At 46.9% G+C, this 15,910-nt stretch overlaps 1 protein-coding gene and 3 non-coding genes across 4 annotated transcripts in view; 2 read left to right on the forward strand and 2 right to left on the reverse strand.

Annotated features, from left to right (window-relative positions):
* Positions 1 to 4,783, reverse strand: part of p4htmb (prolyl 4-hydroxylase, transmembrane b) — a 72,317-nt gene extending 67,534 nt beyond the window's left edge. The window contains exon 1 of the mRNA XM_060835075.1: positions 4,404 to 4,783. Coding sequence (XP_060691058.1) covers positions 4,404 to 4,688 — 285 coding nt within the window. The 5' untranslated portion in view covers positions 4,689 to 4,783. The remainder of the gene's footprint in view (positions 1 to 4,403) is intronic.
* A 4,612-nt stretch (positions 4,784 to 9,395) lies between these two features.
* On the forward strand, positions 9,396 to 9,469 carry trnan-guu (transfer RNA asparagine (anticodon GUU)). Its single transcript has one exon. It is a non-coding gene; the product is annotated as a tRNA-Asn (tRNA).
* Positions 9,470 to 10,188: 719 nt separating this feature from the next.
* Positions 10,189 to 10,261, forward strand: trnaf-gaa (transfer RNA phenylalanine (anticodon GAA)). The gene has a single exon. It is a non-coding gene; the product is annotated as a tRNA-Phe (tRNA).
* A 500-nt stretch (positions 10,262 to 10,761) lies between these two features.
* trnaf-gaa (transfer RNA phenylalanine (anticodon GAA)) lies at positions 10,762 to 10,834 on the reverse strand. Its single transcript has one exon. It is a non-coding gene; the product is annotated as a tRNA-Phe (tRNA).
* Positions 10,835 to 15,910: the final 5,076 nt, after the last annotated feature.

Consider the following 15,910-nt stretch of genomic DNA (forward strand, 5'->3'; position numbering starts at 1 on the left):
ATAACAAATAGAAATGCAGGCTTCACTGTTCTTTTTCATACTCTAACACAAGATTGCACAACCGTGGAATTTTTCCTATCACTCATGGATGGTACCACTCTGGAACACCTGCTCATCGATCAATGTCACAATATCCTTCCTAAAGTGTGGTGCCACACTGGACACACTGCTCCAACTGGATTTAGCCAATGATTTATAAATCAATAATTAGAGTTAAACTTTCTTGCTCTTGTACTCAATACCTTTATTAATAAAGCCAAAAATTCAGCACTTTGTTTTCAGCAGGCTTACTAATTTGGCAAGCCACCTGCAAACATCGGCACCTGTCAAATCCTAGCTTGCATCGTTTCCCTTTAAGATTGTACCATTTAGTCTATATCTTCTCATTGTTCCTTGGGAAATGCATCACTTCACACCTTTCTGCATTAAATTTCACCTACCACCTGTATGCCCATTTCATGAAGCCGTCTATTCGCAAAATACCCATACTGTATTATATCATGCATATCCCACTTTCTCTGCACATCTACAATGCTGTTAGTATTTATTACTACACCTAGTTCAGTGTATTTTACTCTCCTTTTGGTTTATTTCCCCTGCCAACCATCTCCAGTCACTTCAAGTTAACCCCACACCTTCATACCTTTCCAGTCTACATGAACCAGACTCCCTGAGCCAAACCATTTCACGTCCCACTACTCCTCCACAACCTCGGTATCTCCACTTCAGAACCACACACCATTGGACCCTTCACATTCCTTTGACCCCGACACCTCTCTGGGCCTGACTCCATCTCCACCCGAGCTGCTCCACCTTCTGCTCATTCTCCAAACCTCCCCAACTCTAGCCCCTCCACCTCTCTTTAGGCCCCATCATAGCTCCTCTCCCATTCCTCTGCCCATTCAGTTCAACTTTCCCAATACTTTAATTAGCCTCTGACTTCTTCTGTTCCATTGTCCCTACACCACACAAATGCCTCACGCACACACCACATTTATATACTCTTATCGTACCCACTTCTATGCAGCTCCCTACTGCATCACCCTGACACTCTTCCACAACTGCCACTTACTCCCAACAGCCCAAGTCCCCTCTCTTCTGTCCTTCCCCTCACCCATCCCTTCCACACTCTCCCACTGCACACGTCTCGCCACCCCACCCACCCCTTTGTCCCTCCACCCCACTCCTCTCCTCCATCCATATCACCAGTCCTCCCACCATTCCCCTTCTCCGTCCTTCACCAATTCCCTCTTCTCCATCCTGTACCCATCCACCTATGTCCCCTAACCCCAACCAATCCCAACTTCTAGCACTGCTCTGTCTGCTCTTCAGTCCCCAACAGCCCCCTCTCTGGCCCAAAACTAACTGCCCCCTTACCCCCCCCCCCCCGAACCTCAACTCTTCCCCATGCCCAACTACCACTCTAGTCCTGCCACTCATTCGCTTCCCCCACCGTTCCAGCCTCACCAACACTTCAACCCCTCCCTTCCCCTCTCCCCCCCCCCCCCTCCCCAAACTCTGGACCTCCCTCCCCGTTTCCCCTCCGCATCCTCCCCAATAGATAAGTCTCCTGGGCCGGATGGGGTTTATTCTAGGAACCTCTGGGAAGCCAGGGAGGAGTTTGCCGAGCCTTTGGCATTGATCTTTAAATCGTCATTGTCTAAAGGAATAGTGCCAGAAGATTGGAAGATAGCAAATGTGGTTCCCCTGTTCAAGAAGGGGAGTAGAGACAACCCTGCTAATTATAGACCAGTAAGCCTCATTTCTGCTGTTGGTAAAGTGTTGGAAAAGGTTATAAGAGATTGGATTTTTAATCATCTAGAAAAGAATAATTTGATTAGGCAGAGTCAGCATGGTTTTGTGAAGGGTAGGTCGTGCCTCACAAACCTTATTGAGTTCTTTGAGAAGGTGACCAAACAGGTAAATGAGAGTAACCGGTTGATGTAGTGTATATGGATTTCAGCAAGGCGTTCGATGAGGTTCCCCACAGTAGGCTCTTGTACAAAATGCGGAGGAATGGGATTGTGGGAGATATAGCAGTTTGGATCAGTAAGTGGCTTGCTAAAAGAAGACAGAGGGTGGTGGTTGATGGGAAATGTTCATCCTGGAGTCCAGTTACTAGTGGTGTACCGCAAGGATTGGTGTTGGATCCACTGCTGTTCGTTATTTTTATAAACAACCTGGATGAGGGCATAGAAGGGTGGGTCAGTAAATTTGCAGACGACACTAAGGTCGGTGGAGTTGTGGATAGTGATGAAGGATGTTGCAGGTCACAGAGAGACATAGATAAGCTGCAGAGCTGGGTTGAGAGGTGACAAATGGAGTTTAATGCGGACAAGTGCGAGGTGATTCACTTTGGTCGGAGTAACTGGAATGCAAAGTACTGGGATAATGGTAAGATTCCTGGTCGTGTAGATGAGCAGTGAGATCACGGTGTCCATGTACACAGATCCGTGAAAGTTGCCACCCAGGTTGACAGGGTTGTTAAGAAGGCATAGTGTTTTAGCTTTTATTAATAGAGGGATCGAGTTCTGGAACCATGAGGTTATGCTACAGCTGCACAAAACTCTGGTGCGGCCGCAGTTGGAGTATTGTGTACAGTTCTGGTCACCACATTGTAAGAAGGATGCGGAAGTTTTAGAAAGGGTGCAGAGGAGATCTACTTGGATGTTGCCTGGTATGGAGGGAAGGTCATACGAGGAAAGGCTGAGGGACTTGAGGCTGTTTTCATTACAGAGAAGAAGGTTGAGAGGTGACTTAATAGAGACATAGAAGATAATCAGTGGGTTAGATGGGGTGGACAGAGAGAGCCTTTTTCCAAGTATGGTGACGGCGAGCACAAAGGGGCATAGCTTCAAAATGAGGGCTGACAGATATAGGACAGATGTCAGAGATAGTTTCTTTACTCAGAGAGTAGTAAGGATATGGAATGCTTTGCCTACAATGGTCGTAGATTCGCCAACTTTAAGTACATTTAAGTCGTCACTGGACAAGCACATGGATGTACGGGGTATAGCGTAGGTTAGATGGGCGCAACATCGGGGGTCAAAGGGCCTGTACTGCGCTGTAACGTGCTAACGTTCTAAAAATTATTATATAAACCCTGGACCTCCCTCCCCTATCCCTCGCCTCCAACACCCCCAACCTCTGGACCTCCCTCCCCTATCCCTCGCCTCCAACACCCCCAACCTCTGGACCTCCCTCCCCTATCCCTCGCCTCCAACACCCCCAACCTCTGGACCTCCCTCCCCTATCCCTCGCCTCCAACACCCCCAACCTCTGGACCTCCCTCCCCTATCCCTCGCCTCCAACACCCCCAACCTCTGGACCTCCCTCCCCTATCCCTCGCCTCCAACACCCCCAACCTCTGGACCTCCCTCCCCTATCCCTCGCCTCCAACACCCCCAACCTCTGGACCTCCCTCCCCTATCCCTCGCCTCCAACACCCCCAACCTCTGGACCTCCCTCCCCTATCCCTCGCCTCCAACACCCCCAACCTCTGGACCTCCCTCCCCTACCCCTCGCCTCCAACACCCCCAACCTCTGGACCTCCCTCCCCTACCCCTCGCCTCCAACACCCCCAACCTCTGGACCTCCCTCCCCTCGCCTCCAACACCCCCAACCTCTGGACCTCCCTCTCCTTCTTCCCCCCCACACCCCCATCAAACCCTGGACCTCCCTCTCCTTCTTCCCCCCCACACCCCCATCAAACCCTGGACCTCCCTCTCCTTCTTCCCCCCCACACCCCCATCAAACCCTGGACCTCCCTCTCCTTCTTCCCCCCCACACCCCCATCAAACCCTGGACCTCCCTCTCTTTCTTCCCTCCCCCCAATCATACCCTGGACCTCCCTCTCCTTCTTCCCTCCCCCCCCAACAAACCCTGGACCTCCCTCTCCTTCTTCCCCCACCCCCGACAAACCCTGGACCTCCCTCTCCTCCTCCCCACCCCCCATCAAACGCTGGACCTCCCTCTCCTTCTTCCCCCCCACACCCCCATCAAACCCTGGACCTCCCTCTCCTCCTCCCCACCCCCCATCAAACGCTGGACCTCCCTCTCCTTCTCCCCCCCCCCCCACATCAACCCTGGACCTCCCTCTCCTTCTCCCCCACCCCCATCAAACCCTGGACCTCCCTCTCCTTCTCCCTCCCCCCCCCCCCACATCAACCCTGGACCTCCCTCTCCTTCGTCCCCCCCACACCCCCTTCTCCCCATATTCTGTACCCCCTTCCTCCAAACTCTGGACCTCCCTCCCCCAGTCTTCCTGCAAAGTCTGGAGCTGCCTCACCCCCCACAACCCCAGAGTTACCCCTATCCCACCCCCAACCTCTGAGCTCCTGCTCCCACACTGACTCTGGCTCTGCGCACGCGTTCTCCTGCAGGCTGCCCCGCCCCCCCAGTACCTTGATGCCCTCCAGCCGGCGCAGGCGGCCGAGCACCGTATCACGTTGTTGCTGCTTCGAGACCGGTTCCGGTGATGGCGCTGGTGGCGAGAGGTGTTGTCCTTGCGGCGGGGCCGCGCCTTGACCGCTTGGCGGGAGCGCGCCGCTGTCGGTGGGCGAGTGCGCGCTCTCGCTGGTGTAGTAGACGTACAGCAGCAAGGCCATCACATTGAGGATGTAAACGTGGACAAACACCATGACAACCACGAAATAAGATCGCGAGCACACACTGTCCTTCTGCGACATCTTTAACCAGCAAACATTTGACAGGTTCCCCAACTCCCAGCTTGGTTCCGGTAAGCGGATCCTTTTGCCGCCACACACCCCTTTTTTCCTCAGTGTACCCCTCTCTCTGCCCCTTCCCCCATTCTACCCGCTCCACCCGCGGCCGTTATTTTCAAACTTGAGCTCGCGAGCGACACGGAGCAAACCTCCGGGAGACGTCATCGCGTTTCCTCACGCCAACGTCGACACGCCCCGCCTCCTTCCCCTGGGATCAAGGGATGAATTCATGGGGGGGGGGGGGAAAAGCAGAGGATGGGTGGGGATATGGGATAAGACAGGTGGGGAAGGATAGGGAGTAGGAGGAGGAGGCAAGGATAGGTAGGGATATGGGATAAGATAGGTGGGGAAGGGGGTAAGGATAGGGAGGAGGAGGAGGAGCTGCAAATGTGTTGCTGGTCAAAGCACAGCAGGTTAGGCAGCATCTCAGGAATAGAGAATTCGACGTTTCGAGCATAAGCCCTTCATCAGGAATAAGAGAGAGAGCCAAGCAGACTGAGATAAAAGGTAGGGAGGAGGGACTAGGGGGAGGGGCGATGGAGGTGGGATAGGTGGAAGGAGGTCAAGGTGAGGGTGATAGGCCGGAGTGGGGTGGGGGCGGAGAGGTCAGGAAGAGGATTGCAGGTTAGGAGGGCGGTGCTGAGTTGAGGGAACCGACTGAGACAAGGTGGGGGGAGGGGAAATGAGGAAGCTGGAGAAATCTGAGTTCATCCCTTGTGGTTGGAGGGTTCCCAGGCGGAAGATGAGGCGCTCCTCCTCCAGCCGTCGTGTAGTTGTGTTCTGCCGGTGGAGGAGTCCAAGGACCTGCATGTCCTCGGTGGAGTGGGAGGGGGAGTTAAAGTGTTGAGCCACGGGGTGATTGGGTTGGTTGATTCGGGCGGCCCAGAGGTGTTCTCTGAAGCGTTCCGCAAGTAAGCGGCCTGTCTCACCAATATAGAGGAGGCCACATCGATAGGGAGTAGGAGGAGGAGGCAAGGATAGGTGGGGAAGGGGGTAAGGATAGGGAGTAGGAGGAGGCATGGATAGGTGGGGAAGGGGGTAAGGATGGGTGGGGAAGGGGGTAAGGATAGGGAGTAGGAGGAGGCATGGATAGGTGGGTAAGGGGTAAGGATGGGTGGGGAAGGGGTAAGGATGGGTGGGGAAGGGGGTAAGGATAGGGAGTAGGAGGAGGCATGGATAGGTAGGTAAGGGGTAAGGATAGGTGAGGAAGGGGGTAAGGATAGGGAGTAGGAGGAGGCATGGATAGGTGGGTAAGGGGTAAGGATGGGTGGGGAAGGGGGTAAGGATGGGTGGGGAAGGGGGTAAGGATAGGGAGTAGGAGGAGGCATGGATAGGTAGGTAAGGGGTAAGGATAGGTGAGGAAGGGGGTAAGGATAGATGGGGAAGGGGGTAGGAGGAGGCAAGGTTGAAGGATAAGGGGATAGGAAGAGGCAAGGATAGGTGGGGAAGGGGATAAGGATAAGTAGGGAAAAGGAGAATGGGAAGTGGATAGGTGGGGAGTGGAGGAGGAAGGAGGGGAATGATAGATGGGAAATTGTGTGGAGGTGGATAGACAGGGTTTGGAGTGAGATTGGAGATTGATGGGGAACAGAAAGAATGGTAGATAGGGAATAAGGGAAATTGTGAGCTGGAAGTCGTACAGTTGGGGGCAATCATTTGGGAAAGTGTGGGGAAATGAGATGAAATTGGATGGGGAATAGATCAGAAATTAATTGATGTTTGTGGGGATAGGTAGGTGGGGAAGTGAGGTGAGATTGTGAGGGATGGAGATAGAGCTGATGAAGAGTGGGTGAGGTTGATTGTGTAGTTGAAAAAGTGAGGTGATGACAGGGAAGACAGGTGGGGTGAATATACAAGATGTGAAATCTGGATGAGAGATGGGTGTGGAAGTGAGATGAGGTTGGTGAAGTGGAATTAGGTTGGGAGTAATAGGTGAGGATGGGGAGATAAATGGGGAAATGTGAGGATGGGGAGGATAGTTGGGGAACTGGGGTAAGGTTGAGGACTGGGGTGATGCTGTGGGTGGGATAGGTGGGGTGAAGATGTGGAGAGATAGGTGGGGAAGTGGGTGAGATTGGGGGGCAGCATTAATATAAGAGCAATCTGGACAAAACGGGTGCCCTACAAAACAATCATCTAGTTTGTGTTTGGTCTCACCAATGCAAAGGAGACTGCACTATGAGCAGCGAATAGAGTAAACTTGATTAAACGAAGCACTAATAAAATGCTGCTTCACCTAGAAGTTTTGTGTTGGGGCCATGCAGAGTGAGGATTAAGAAGATAAGTAGGCAATTGCTACACCTTCTGCAATTGTATTGGAAGATGCCATGGTTGAATTAGAAAATGTTAGGTATAATGGAGGAGTAGACCACGATGTCAAAGAGAAAATGGTCTCTGAAATACTGAAAGTGAAGGAGAGGGGAAGATGTGTTTGGTGATGGCATCTTGTTGGAGGTGGCAAAAATGATGGAGGATGATCCTTAGAATGCGGAGATTAGTGTGGTAGAAAATGAAGTTAACTTGAATGGTATCATTGGGATGGAGGGGAAAGGTGAGGACAGAAGTGCAGAATATGGTTTGGACACAGCTGAGGGCCCTGTCAACCACCATAAGGGGGAATTTCTCTGTTGAGGAAAAAGGAAAGCATATTGGAAGTATCCTAATGGAAGGTGACATTGAAATAGATCTGACAGACTCAGATAAACTGGGCGAATGGGATGGAATTCTTGCTAGCTGTAATGTTTCAATGAAGCCAAACACAAACTCAAGGAGCAACATCTCATTTTCTGCTTATGCGCTTTACAATCTCTAAGGCTAAATGTTGAACTTCACAACTTCAGAGGCTTACCATGTGTTTGTTCAATTTTTCTCTCCCTCCTCTCCATATGCATCCACACGCATGCATATATACACACACACGACCTTGTTCTGTTTCTGTTTTGATTTACTTTGTTCTTGGTAGAGAAAATCCATTTTTCCCCTTTCACATAATAGTTTACACTCATTTTACAATTCTATTTCTCATAATTAATTCTATTGTCTTTTGTACTGGGCCTCTGTATGTTTCCCTTGCCCTTCCTCCACCTTCATCAAAAGTATATTTTTAAAAAATTTACAACCCTTTCAATTCTGAAGTCATTCCTGACTCAAAATGTTAACTGATACTGCCATACCCACATCCTTCCTGTAGTATGGTGACCAAAAATGCACTCAGTAGTGCAGCTTTGGCCTAATTAACATATATACAATTCCATCATAACTTCTTTGCTCTTCTTTTGAGTATTAAACCAGTCAATGATTTTTATTCTGTCATCATTCTTTAAATTTATGGGTTTCAATTCCAAGTGTCCACTATTTTCCAACTACATAGAGCTAAGTTATGTTACTGTGGCAAGCACTGCTCCAGTAGCTGGAATTGTTTATGCTGCATTCCCAACTTAGAACACCAGAGAGTGCCAGAGCCATATAAAAGTGTGGGAATGGGACAGATATGCAGCTTATTACTAACAAGTGACAATTTACCAGTGTTATCCTGGCAGTGTAGGGAGTATACATATCTATGAAGTTTGAGTTCCCTTGTGCTAATCGGCTACTTAATGTGTAGCAGAAAGTAGTAGGAGTTAGTAGCCTGATTCCTTTCTTAATGTTCATTCCTGCAATTTGAGTGTTTCTGGTCAGAGAGGCAAACTAATCAAATCTTGGGTATACAAACAAAGGAGAAAGTGAGGACTGCAGATGCTGGAAAGCAGCGTGTTGTGCTGCAGAAGCACAGTAGGTCAGGCCACATCCAATGAGCAGGAGAATCAACGTTTTAGGCATAAACCTTTCATCAGGAAGGGGGTACGCCCGAAACGTCAATTCTCCTGCTCCTCGGATACTGCTTGACCTACTTTGCCTTTCCAGCACCACACTCTCGACATATAAGCAAAGAGATTGAACACATACACCAAGAAGTGGTAATAAGCATTGCTGTGGCCTCACCGGGAGTGTAGAGTAAAAGCAAAATACTCCAGATGTTGGAAATCTGAAGCAAACATATAGTTAAGTTGAAGAACATGTCTGTAGAAGAGTCATTCCAAATTCAAAATCTTAACTCTGTTTCTCTCTCCACAGATGCTGAGTTTCTTCAGCATTCTCTGTGTTTGATTCTGGAGTAGAGAAGTGATTAAGAATATGGGATACTTCCTTTTATTTTACTATATAATACAATATGTCCCTAGAATAAGTCCAAGCATGAAATTTTAAAACTTACGACACTGTTAAAGTACACCATTTGGTCACCTACACCTACACCTATCACACCATAGAAATGATATAGAGGAGATTCACTCGGATGTTGCCAAGACTGGCAAATGTTAGCTATTGTGAAATGCATGTTGAAAAGCAATGGATATTCAATTTAATTTAAAAAGCTGAGGAAACTGGCATTAGATTAGATTATTTAATCAAGGTGGCTGATTGGCTTCTTCCTGTGCCATATGTTTCTACTCTGTTCAATTCTGGTCAACTTATGAAGAAGGCCACACAATAAACCACACCTATTGGTCACAGCTCTAATGAAGAGTCACCTAGGATCGAAACGTGAGCTGGCTCTCTTTATGTTAGTGTTATTTGACTTGCTGTGATTGTCAGAATTTGTTGTCTTCATTATAGGAAGTTGCCATTGGGCATGTCTCTGTGGCGCAATCGGTTAGCGCGTTCGGCTGTTAACCGAAAGGTTGGTGGTTCGAGCCCACCCAGGGACGGTTCATTTTAAGAGAGGATGACTTGAAAACACTAGGTTTGAGACAATCTTTCTGTTTCTTTGGTATTTTTTCCTCCCACTGCAATCCATTTCTAGCTATATCTCTAACCAACTGTTTTTAGGCATTTCATCCTTAATTTTGAGGCGAAATATTTATCTTGCAATAGGAAGAGACATAGCATTCCCCTCCGACCACGTGAAAGGCAGAACTTACGAAATGGATCCTTTTAAAAGAGATAATTACTTCCCTTTCGCTACTTAAAGTTATACGTTTTAGCAGTTTTGCAGTTCAATCGACGGTTTATTTATAGCTGTCTGGTCAAAGCACACGTTTTACTACAATTAAATGTTTTGCACTTTTTTTTAAAAAAACGTCATTTTTGTGTCAGCTGAAAAGTAATGATTGTATAAGATACATGTCGATCAGGGCACGGGAGATATTTGTGCATTTATCCCAGTTTGTTGCAGTTTCTATTCAGTCTCTTCATGATGTTGTCCTCCTCTGTAAAGATGAATGTAAGGTCGCGAAAGAACAGAACGGTTTAGGAGGGAGATCAGGGTTTCTTTGGGTTGGCACATACAAGACGGACCGAATGGTCTAGTCCTGTGCTGTATCTTCTCTATAGTTCTGTGGAACATTCAAACAAATATCATTTCCAAAAGCTACATGACCACGCTGCTCAGCTTGATTAGGTAGTGCGAAAATAATCATGTTTGTCAGCCGAAATAGCTCAGTTGGGAGAGCGTTAGACTGAAGATCTAAAGGTCCCTGGTTCAATCCCGGGTTTCGGCAGGTGGCAATCCTTTTGGAGGATGCCAGTTTTCAGTGCTAAAAGGCAACGGTATTAACGTGATGAATAGGAGCAACAAATGGTGAAAATTTCCAACTGAAAGCTTGTAATGATTTATAACTACGTTAGCTTTCATCGAGCGAACTGTTTTTTTATTTTAAAGCCATAACAGCACGGAATGTGACCTGTACTGGAATTCATGTTTGCGTCCATGCTTTCAGTGCCTGCTTCGGTCAATGCCGACCATAATCCCAAACTAAACCAGTCCCACCAGCCTGACATGTGTCCCTCTTATCCCAATGTCGTTTAAACCTTACAATTATCACACGCATACCGTCTCGGGAAGTTCATTTCAGACGCAAACCACCCTTACCTAAACTTTGTTTCTAAATACCTGTACTTCAAAATGGACTTGGCAAAGAGAAAATGGCAAAAACAAAACAATTGATTGTGTCACGACTTCCAGGAAAGAAAAAGCAAAATGCAGAGATCGAATAAAACATGCCGAAACCCGGGATTGAACCAGGGACCTTTAGATCTTCAGTCTAACGCTCTCCCAACTGAGCTATTTCGGCTGACCTGGAGACTGTCTTCTCAGGCTTCATTGTGAAAGCTAGAACCACATTAGCATTGAGATAAAGGAGGTATTTGAAATTTTAGCAGGCCTGAACGTGAATAAATCCCTCAATGTCAACGAGGTGCATTCCAGTTTTTTTGTGAGAGCCAAGGGAGTAGATTGTAGGGCCTCTGACATTAATTTTCAAGTCCTTTCTAGCCATAGGAGGGGCACCAGAGGTCTGGAGGACAGCTAATGTGGGAGCATTATTCAAGAATAATGTTGGAGAGAAACCAGAAAACTAGGAGAAAGTGAGGACTGCAGATGCTGGAGATCAGAGTCAAAACATGTGGTGCAGACCGACTGTGTTTTTCCAGTGCCACACATTTTGACGTAAACCAGGAAACGAAAGGCCAGCCATCGAATATAACATTGTGTTAGGGAGTCTGTAGGCAACCATTCTGAGGGATAAAGTTAATCTCCACTTGATCATGCATGGATGAGTTGAGGATAGTCAGCGTGGTTTAGTAAGGGAAATCATGTCCAACAGTTTTAATTGAATTTTTCAATCAGGTGACCAGATGTGTAGATGAGGGGAGTGCAGTTGATCCCTTGGTGTCCAGGGAAATTTGGCAAGTTAGATCCTAATTGGCAAAGTGACTGGAAGCCTGCTTCCAGTCGTGTTCCATAGATTTCAGTGCTGGGTCCTTTGACGTTTGCTGTCTACAACAGTATTCTTGACATGAATGTATGAGGTATGATCTGTAAGTTCACAGGTGACATGTCATTGGTGATGTGGTATATATCGAGAAAGAAAGCTTTAGGCCAAAGGACAATGCAGATGTACTGATCAGATAGGCTGAATAGTGTCAAATGGAAGTTCATCCTGAAAAGTCTAAGGGGATGCAATTTGTGTGGAGTACATGTTGAATGGTAAGACCCAAGGAAGTTTCCTTAGGGCAGGCAATGAGGCACATAAAATTATGAAGGGCATAGATGGAGTAGAAAGAAAGAAACCTTTTCCTCAAATAGATGATGGAATAATGATCAATAACCAAGGGACATAGATTTAATGGGGATTTGAGGAAAACCAGCTTTGCACCCAGAGGAATGGTGTCTGGGACTCACTGCCCGAAAGTGTGGTTGAGAACCTAAAATGCCATGACATGGAAGATGACACCAAAATTGGCAATGTAGTGAACAGTCAAGAGGGTTACCTGAGGGTACAACAGGACTTTAATCAGATAGGCAGACGGGCCATTGAATGGCAGATGGGGTTAATTTAGATAAATGTGAGGTGCTACATTTTGGAAAGGCGAATCAGGACAGGATTTACACACCTAATGGACAGTGTTGCCGAAAAAAGAGACTTTGGACTGCACATTCAAAGCTCCTTGAAAGTTGAGTCACAGGTAAATAGAATAGTAAAGATGGCATTTAAATGCTTGCCTTTATTATGTGACGATGCTGTTACTTCAACAAGGTTGTGTTGTCCTTGGCTTTTTCGAGAAGTGTTGTATGAGGCAGAGTTGCCAAGAGGTCTGGCTTGGATCAGTGTTAGGACTAGTTTGATTATAGCTAACAGATACTGCCTCAGAAAAAAAGGTTTTCAAGTTTAAAACAAAACTTGTATAATGAAAGAGGAGTGGGCAGTACTCCCAGCTCAGATTTTCTCTGGTTTGGATTTGGTTTGGGATTTAGAGGTCTGGCTGGTCAGAGAAAGCAGTCAGTCAATTTGGAGGATGCTCGTCAAAGAGACAGCTCCATGGAAGATGGTGTTCCATCCTGACTCTCTCTGACATCTCTCTTGTGACAACCTGGGTTTGATATTTCCTTTCGGTCCAACTCGTCCATGCCGGCTAGATATACCAACCTAATCTAGTCCCATTTGCCAGCACTTGGCCGATATCCCTCTTAACCCTTCCTATTCATGTATAAATCCAGATGCCTTTTAAATGTCACAATTGTACCAACCTCCTCCACCACTTCTTTTGGTGGCTCATTCCAAATACACTCCACCCTCTTGGTAAAAAAGTTGCACTTACGTCTCTTTTATATCTTTCCCCTCTTACCCTTAATTCATGGCCTCTAGTTATGGCCTCCCCCACCCCAGGGAAAAGACTTTGTCTATTTATCCTATCCATGCGCCTCATGAATTTATATACATCTATTAGGTCACCCCTCAGCCTATGACACTCCAGGGAAAACAGCCACAGCCTATTCAGCCTCTCCCTGTAGCTCAAATCCTCCAATCTTTTCTGAACTCTTTCATGTTTCAAAACATCTTTCCAATAGGAAGGTGACCGAACTGCATGCAATATGCCAAATGTGACCTAACCAACATCCTGTACAGCTGTAACATGCCTCCTAATTCCGGTAATCATTGTTCTGACCAATAAAGGAAAGCATACCTTCTTCACTATCCTATGTACCTGCGACTCTACTTTCAAGGTACTATGATCCTGCACTCTCCTTGTCAGCACCACTCCCCAAGACCCAAGTACTGCTCAGATTTGATTTCCCAAAATGCAACACCTCGCATTTACTTAAATTAAACTCCATCTGCCAATCCTTAGCCCATTGACCAATCTGATCAAGATCCCATTACAATCTGAGGTCACCTTCTTCGCTGTCCACTACAACTCCAATTTTGGTGATATCTGCAAACTTACTACCTTTTCCTCCTATGTTCATATCCAAATCACTTATATAAATGACAAAACATAGTGCACCCAGCACCGATCCTTGTGACACTCCACTGGTCACAGGCTTCCAGTCTGACAAACAACACCCCATCACCACCATTTGTCTTCAAGTCAGTTCTATATCCAAATGGCTAGTTCTCCCTGTATTCCACGAGATCTAACCTTGTTAACCAGTCTCCCATGGGCAACCTTATTGAATGCCATATTGAAGTCCGTATAGGTCACGTCGACCACTCTGCCCTCATCAATCCTCTTTGTTACTTCTTCAAAATACTCGATCAAGTTATTGAGACATGATTTCCCACGCACAAAGCCATGTTGACTATCCCTAATCAGGGTTTGCCTTTACTGATATGTGTAAATCCTGTCCCTCAGGATTCTCTCCAACAACCTGCCCATCACCAACATCAGCCTCACTAGTCAATAGTTCCCTGGCTTGTCCTTACCACCTTTCTTAAACAGTGGCACCATGTTAGCCGATCTCCAGTCTTCCGGCACCTCACCTGTGACTATCGATGATACAAATATCTCAGCAAGGGGCCCAGCAATCATTTCCCTAGCTTCCCACAGAGTTCTAGGATACACCCGATCGGGTCCTGGGGATTTATCCACCTTTCTGCTTTTCAAGACATTCAGCACTTCCTCCTCTGTAATATGGACATTTTTTCAAGATGTCACCATCTATTTCCCCACATTCTATATCTTCCATGTCCTTCTCCACAGTAAACACTGATGCAAAATACTGGTTTTGTATCTCCCCCATCTGGGGCTCCACACAAAGGCTGCCTTGCAGATCTTTGAGGTGCCCTATTCACTCCCTAGTTACCCTTTTGTCCTTAATGTATTTGTAAAAACCCTTTGGATTCTCCTTAACCCTCTTTGCCAAAGCTCTCACAAGTCCCCTTTTTGCCCTCCTGATTTCCCTGTTAAGTATATCTCTACTGCCTTATTATTCTTCAAAGGATGTACTTGATCTCTCCTCTCTATACCGTACATGTGCTTCCTTCTTTTTCTTAACCAAACCTTCAATTTCTCTAGTCATCCAGCATTCCCTACACCTACCAGCCTTTCCTTTCACCCTAACAGGAGTGTACTGTCTCTGGACTCTCATTATCTCATTTCTGAAGGCTTCCCATTTTCAGCCATCCCTTTACCTGTGAACATCTGTACCCCGTCAACTTTTGAAAGTTCTTGTCTAATACCATCAAAGTTAGCCTCCCTCCAATTTAGAACTTCGACTTTTAAATCTGGTCTCTCCTTTTCCATCACTATTTTAAACCAATAGAATTATGGTCGCTGGCCCCAAAGTGCCCCCCCCCCCCAACTGACACCTCAGTCACCTGCCCTGCCTTATATCCCAAGAGTAGGTCAAGTTTTGCACCTTCAGTAGTAGGTACATCCACATCCTGACTCAGAACATTTTCTTGTACACTCTTAACAAATTCCTCTCTGTCTAAACCCTTAACAGCATGGCAGTCCCAGTCTATGTTGGAAAGTTAAAATCTCCTACCATAACCACCCTATTATTCTTACAGATAACTGAGATTTCCTTACAAATTCGTTTCTCTACCACTTCCTCTGGCAGTTCATTCCACCCGGGAACATGGTGTAAAAGTTGCCACTTCTCACCTTTTTAAAACTTTCTCCTCTCACCTTAAAAGTATGTATCCTAGTTTTGAACTCCCCCCATCCTAAGTAAAAGACCTTTGCTATTAACCTTATCTATGCTTCTCGTGATTTTATAAACTTCTATAAGGTCATCGCTTAACCTCATACACTCCAGTGAAAAATGTTCCAGCCTAGCCAGCCTGTTTTTATAACTCAAACCCTCCATTCCCAGCAACATCCTGATAAATCTTATCCAAATCCTCTCCAGTTTTATAATATCCTTCCTATGGCAGGGTGACCACAAACGTACACAGTACACAGAAGAGGCCTCACCAATGTCCTATATAACCTCTATGTATTTCCTTGGGGAAATGCAGTAAGAGGGTGGTCCCAATTTGGAGGATTGGATCTGGAATAAGGTGGAGGGGGAGGGGAGATGAGGAAACTGGTGAAATCGAAGTTGATTCTGTGCGGTGGGCGGGTCCCAAGGTGGAAGATGAGGTATTCTTCCTCCAGTCGTTGGGTGGCTAGGATTTGGCGGTGCAGGAGGCCCAGGAATTATATGTTCTTGACGGAGTGGGAGAGGCAATTGAAGTGTTTGGCCACAGGGCACTGGGGTTGACTGGTGTGTGTGTGCCCTGGAGATGCTCCGCGAGTTTGCGTCCTGTCTCGCCAGTGTAGAGGAGACTACCTCAAGAGCAATAAATGCAGTAGATGAGGTATTTGGATGTGCAGGAAATATATCTCTGGTGGTGAGGTCTGACTGTAGCTGGTGTTAATGG

This window comes from Hemiscyllium ocellatum, chromosome 14, assembly GCF_020745735.1.
Source record: "Hemiscyllium ocellatum isolate sHemOce1 chromosome 14, sHemOce1.pat.X.cur, whole genome shotgun sequence".
Classification (NCBI taxonomy): domain Eukaryota; kingdom Metazoa; phylum Chordata; class Chondrichthyes; order Orectolobiformes; family Hemiscylliidae; genus Hemiscyllium; species Hemiscyllium ocellatum.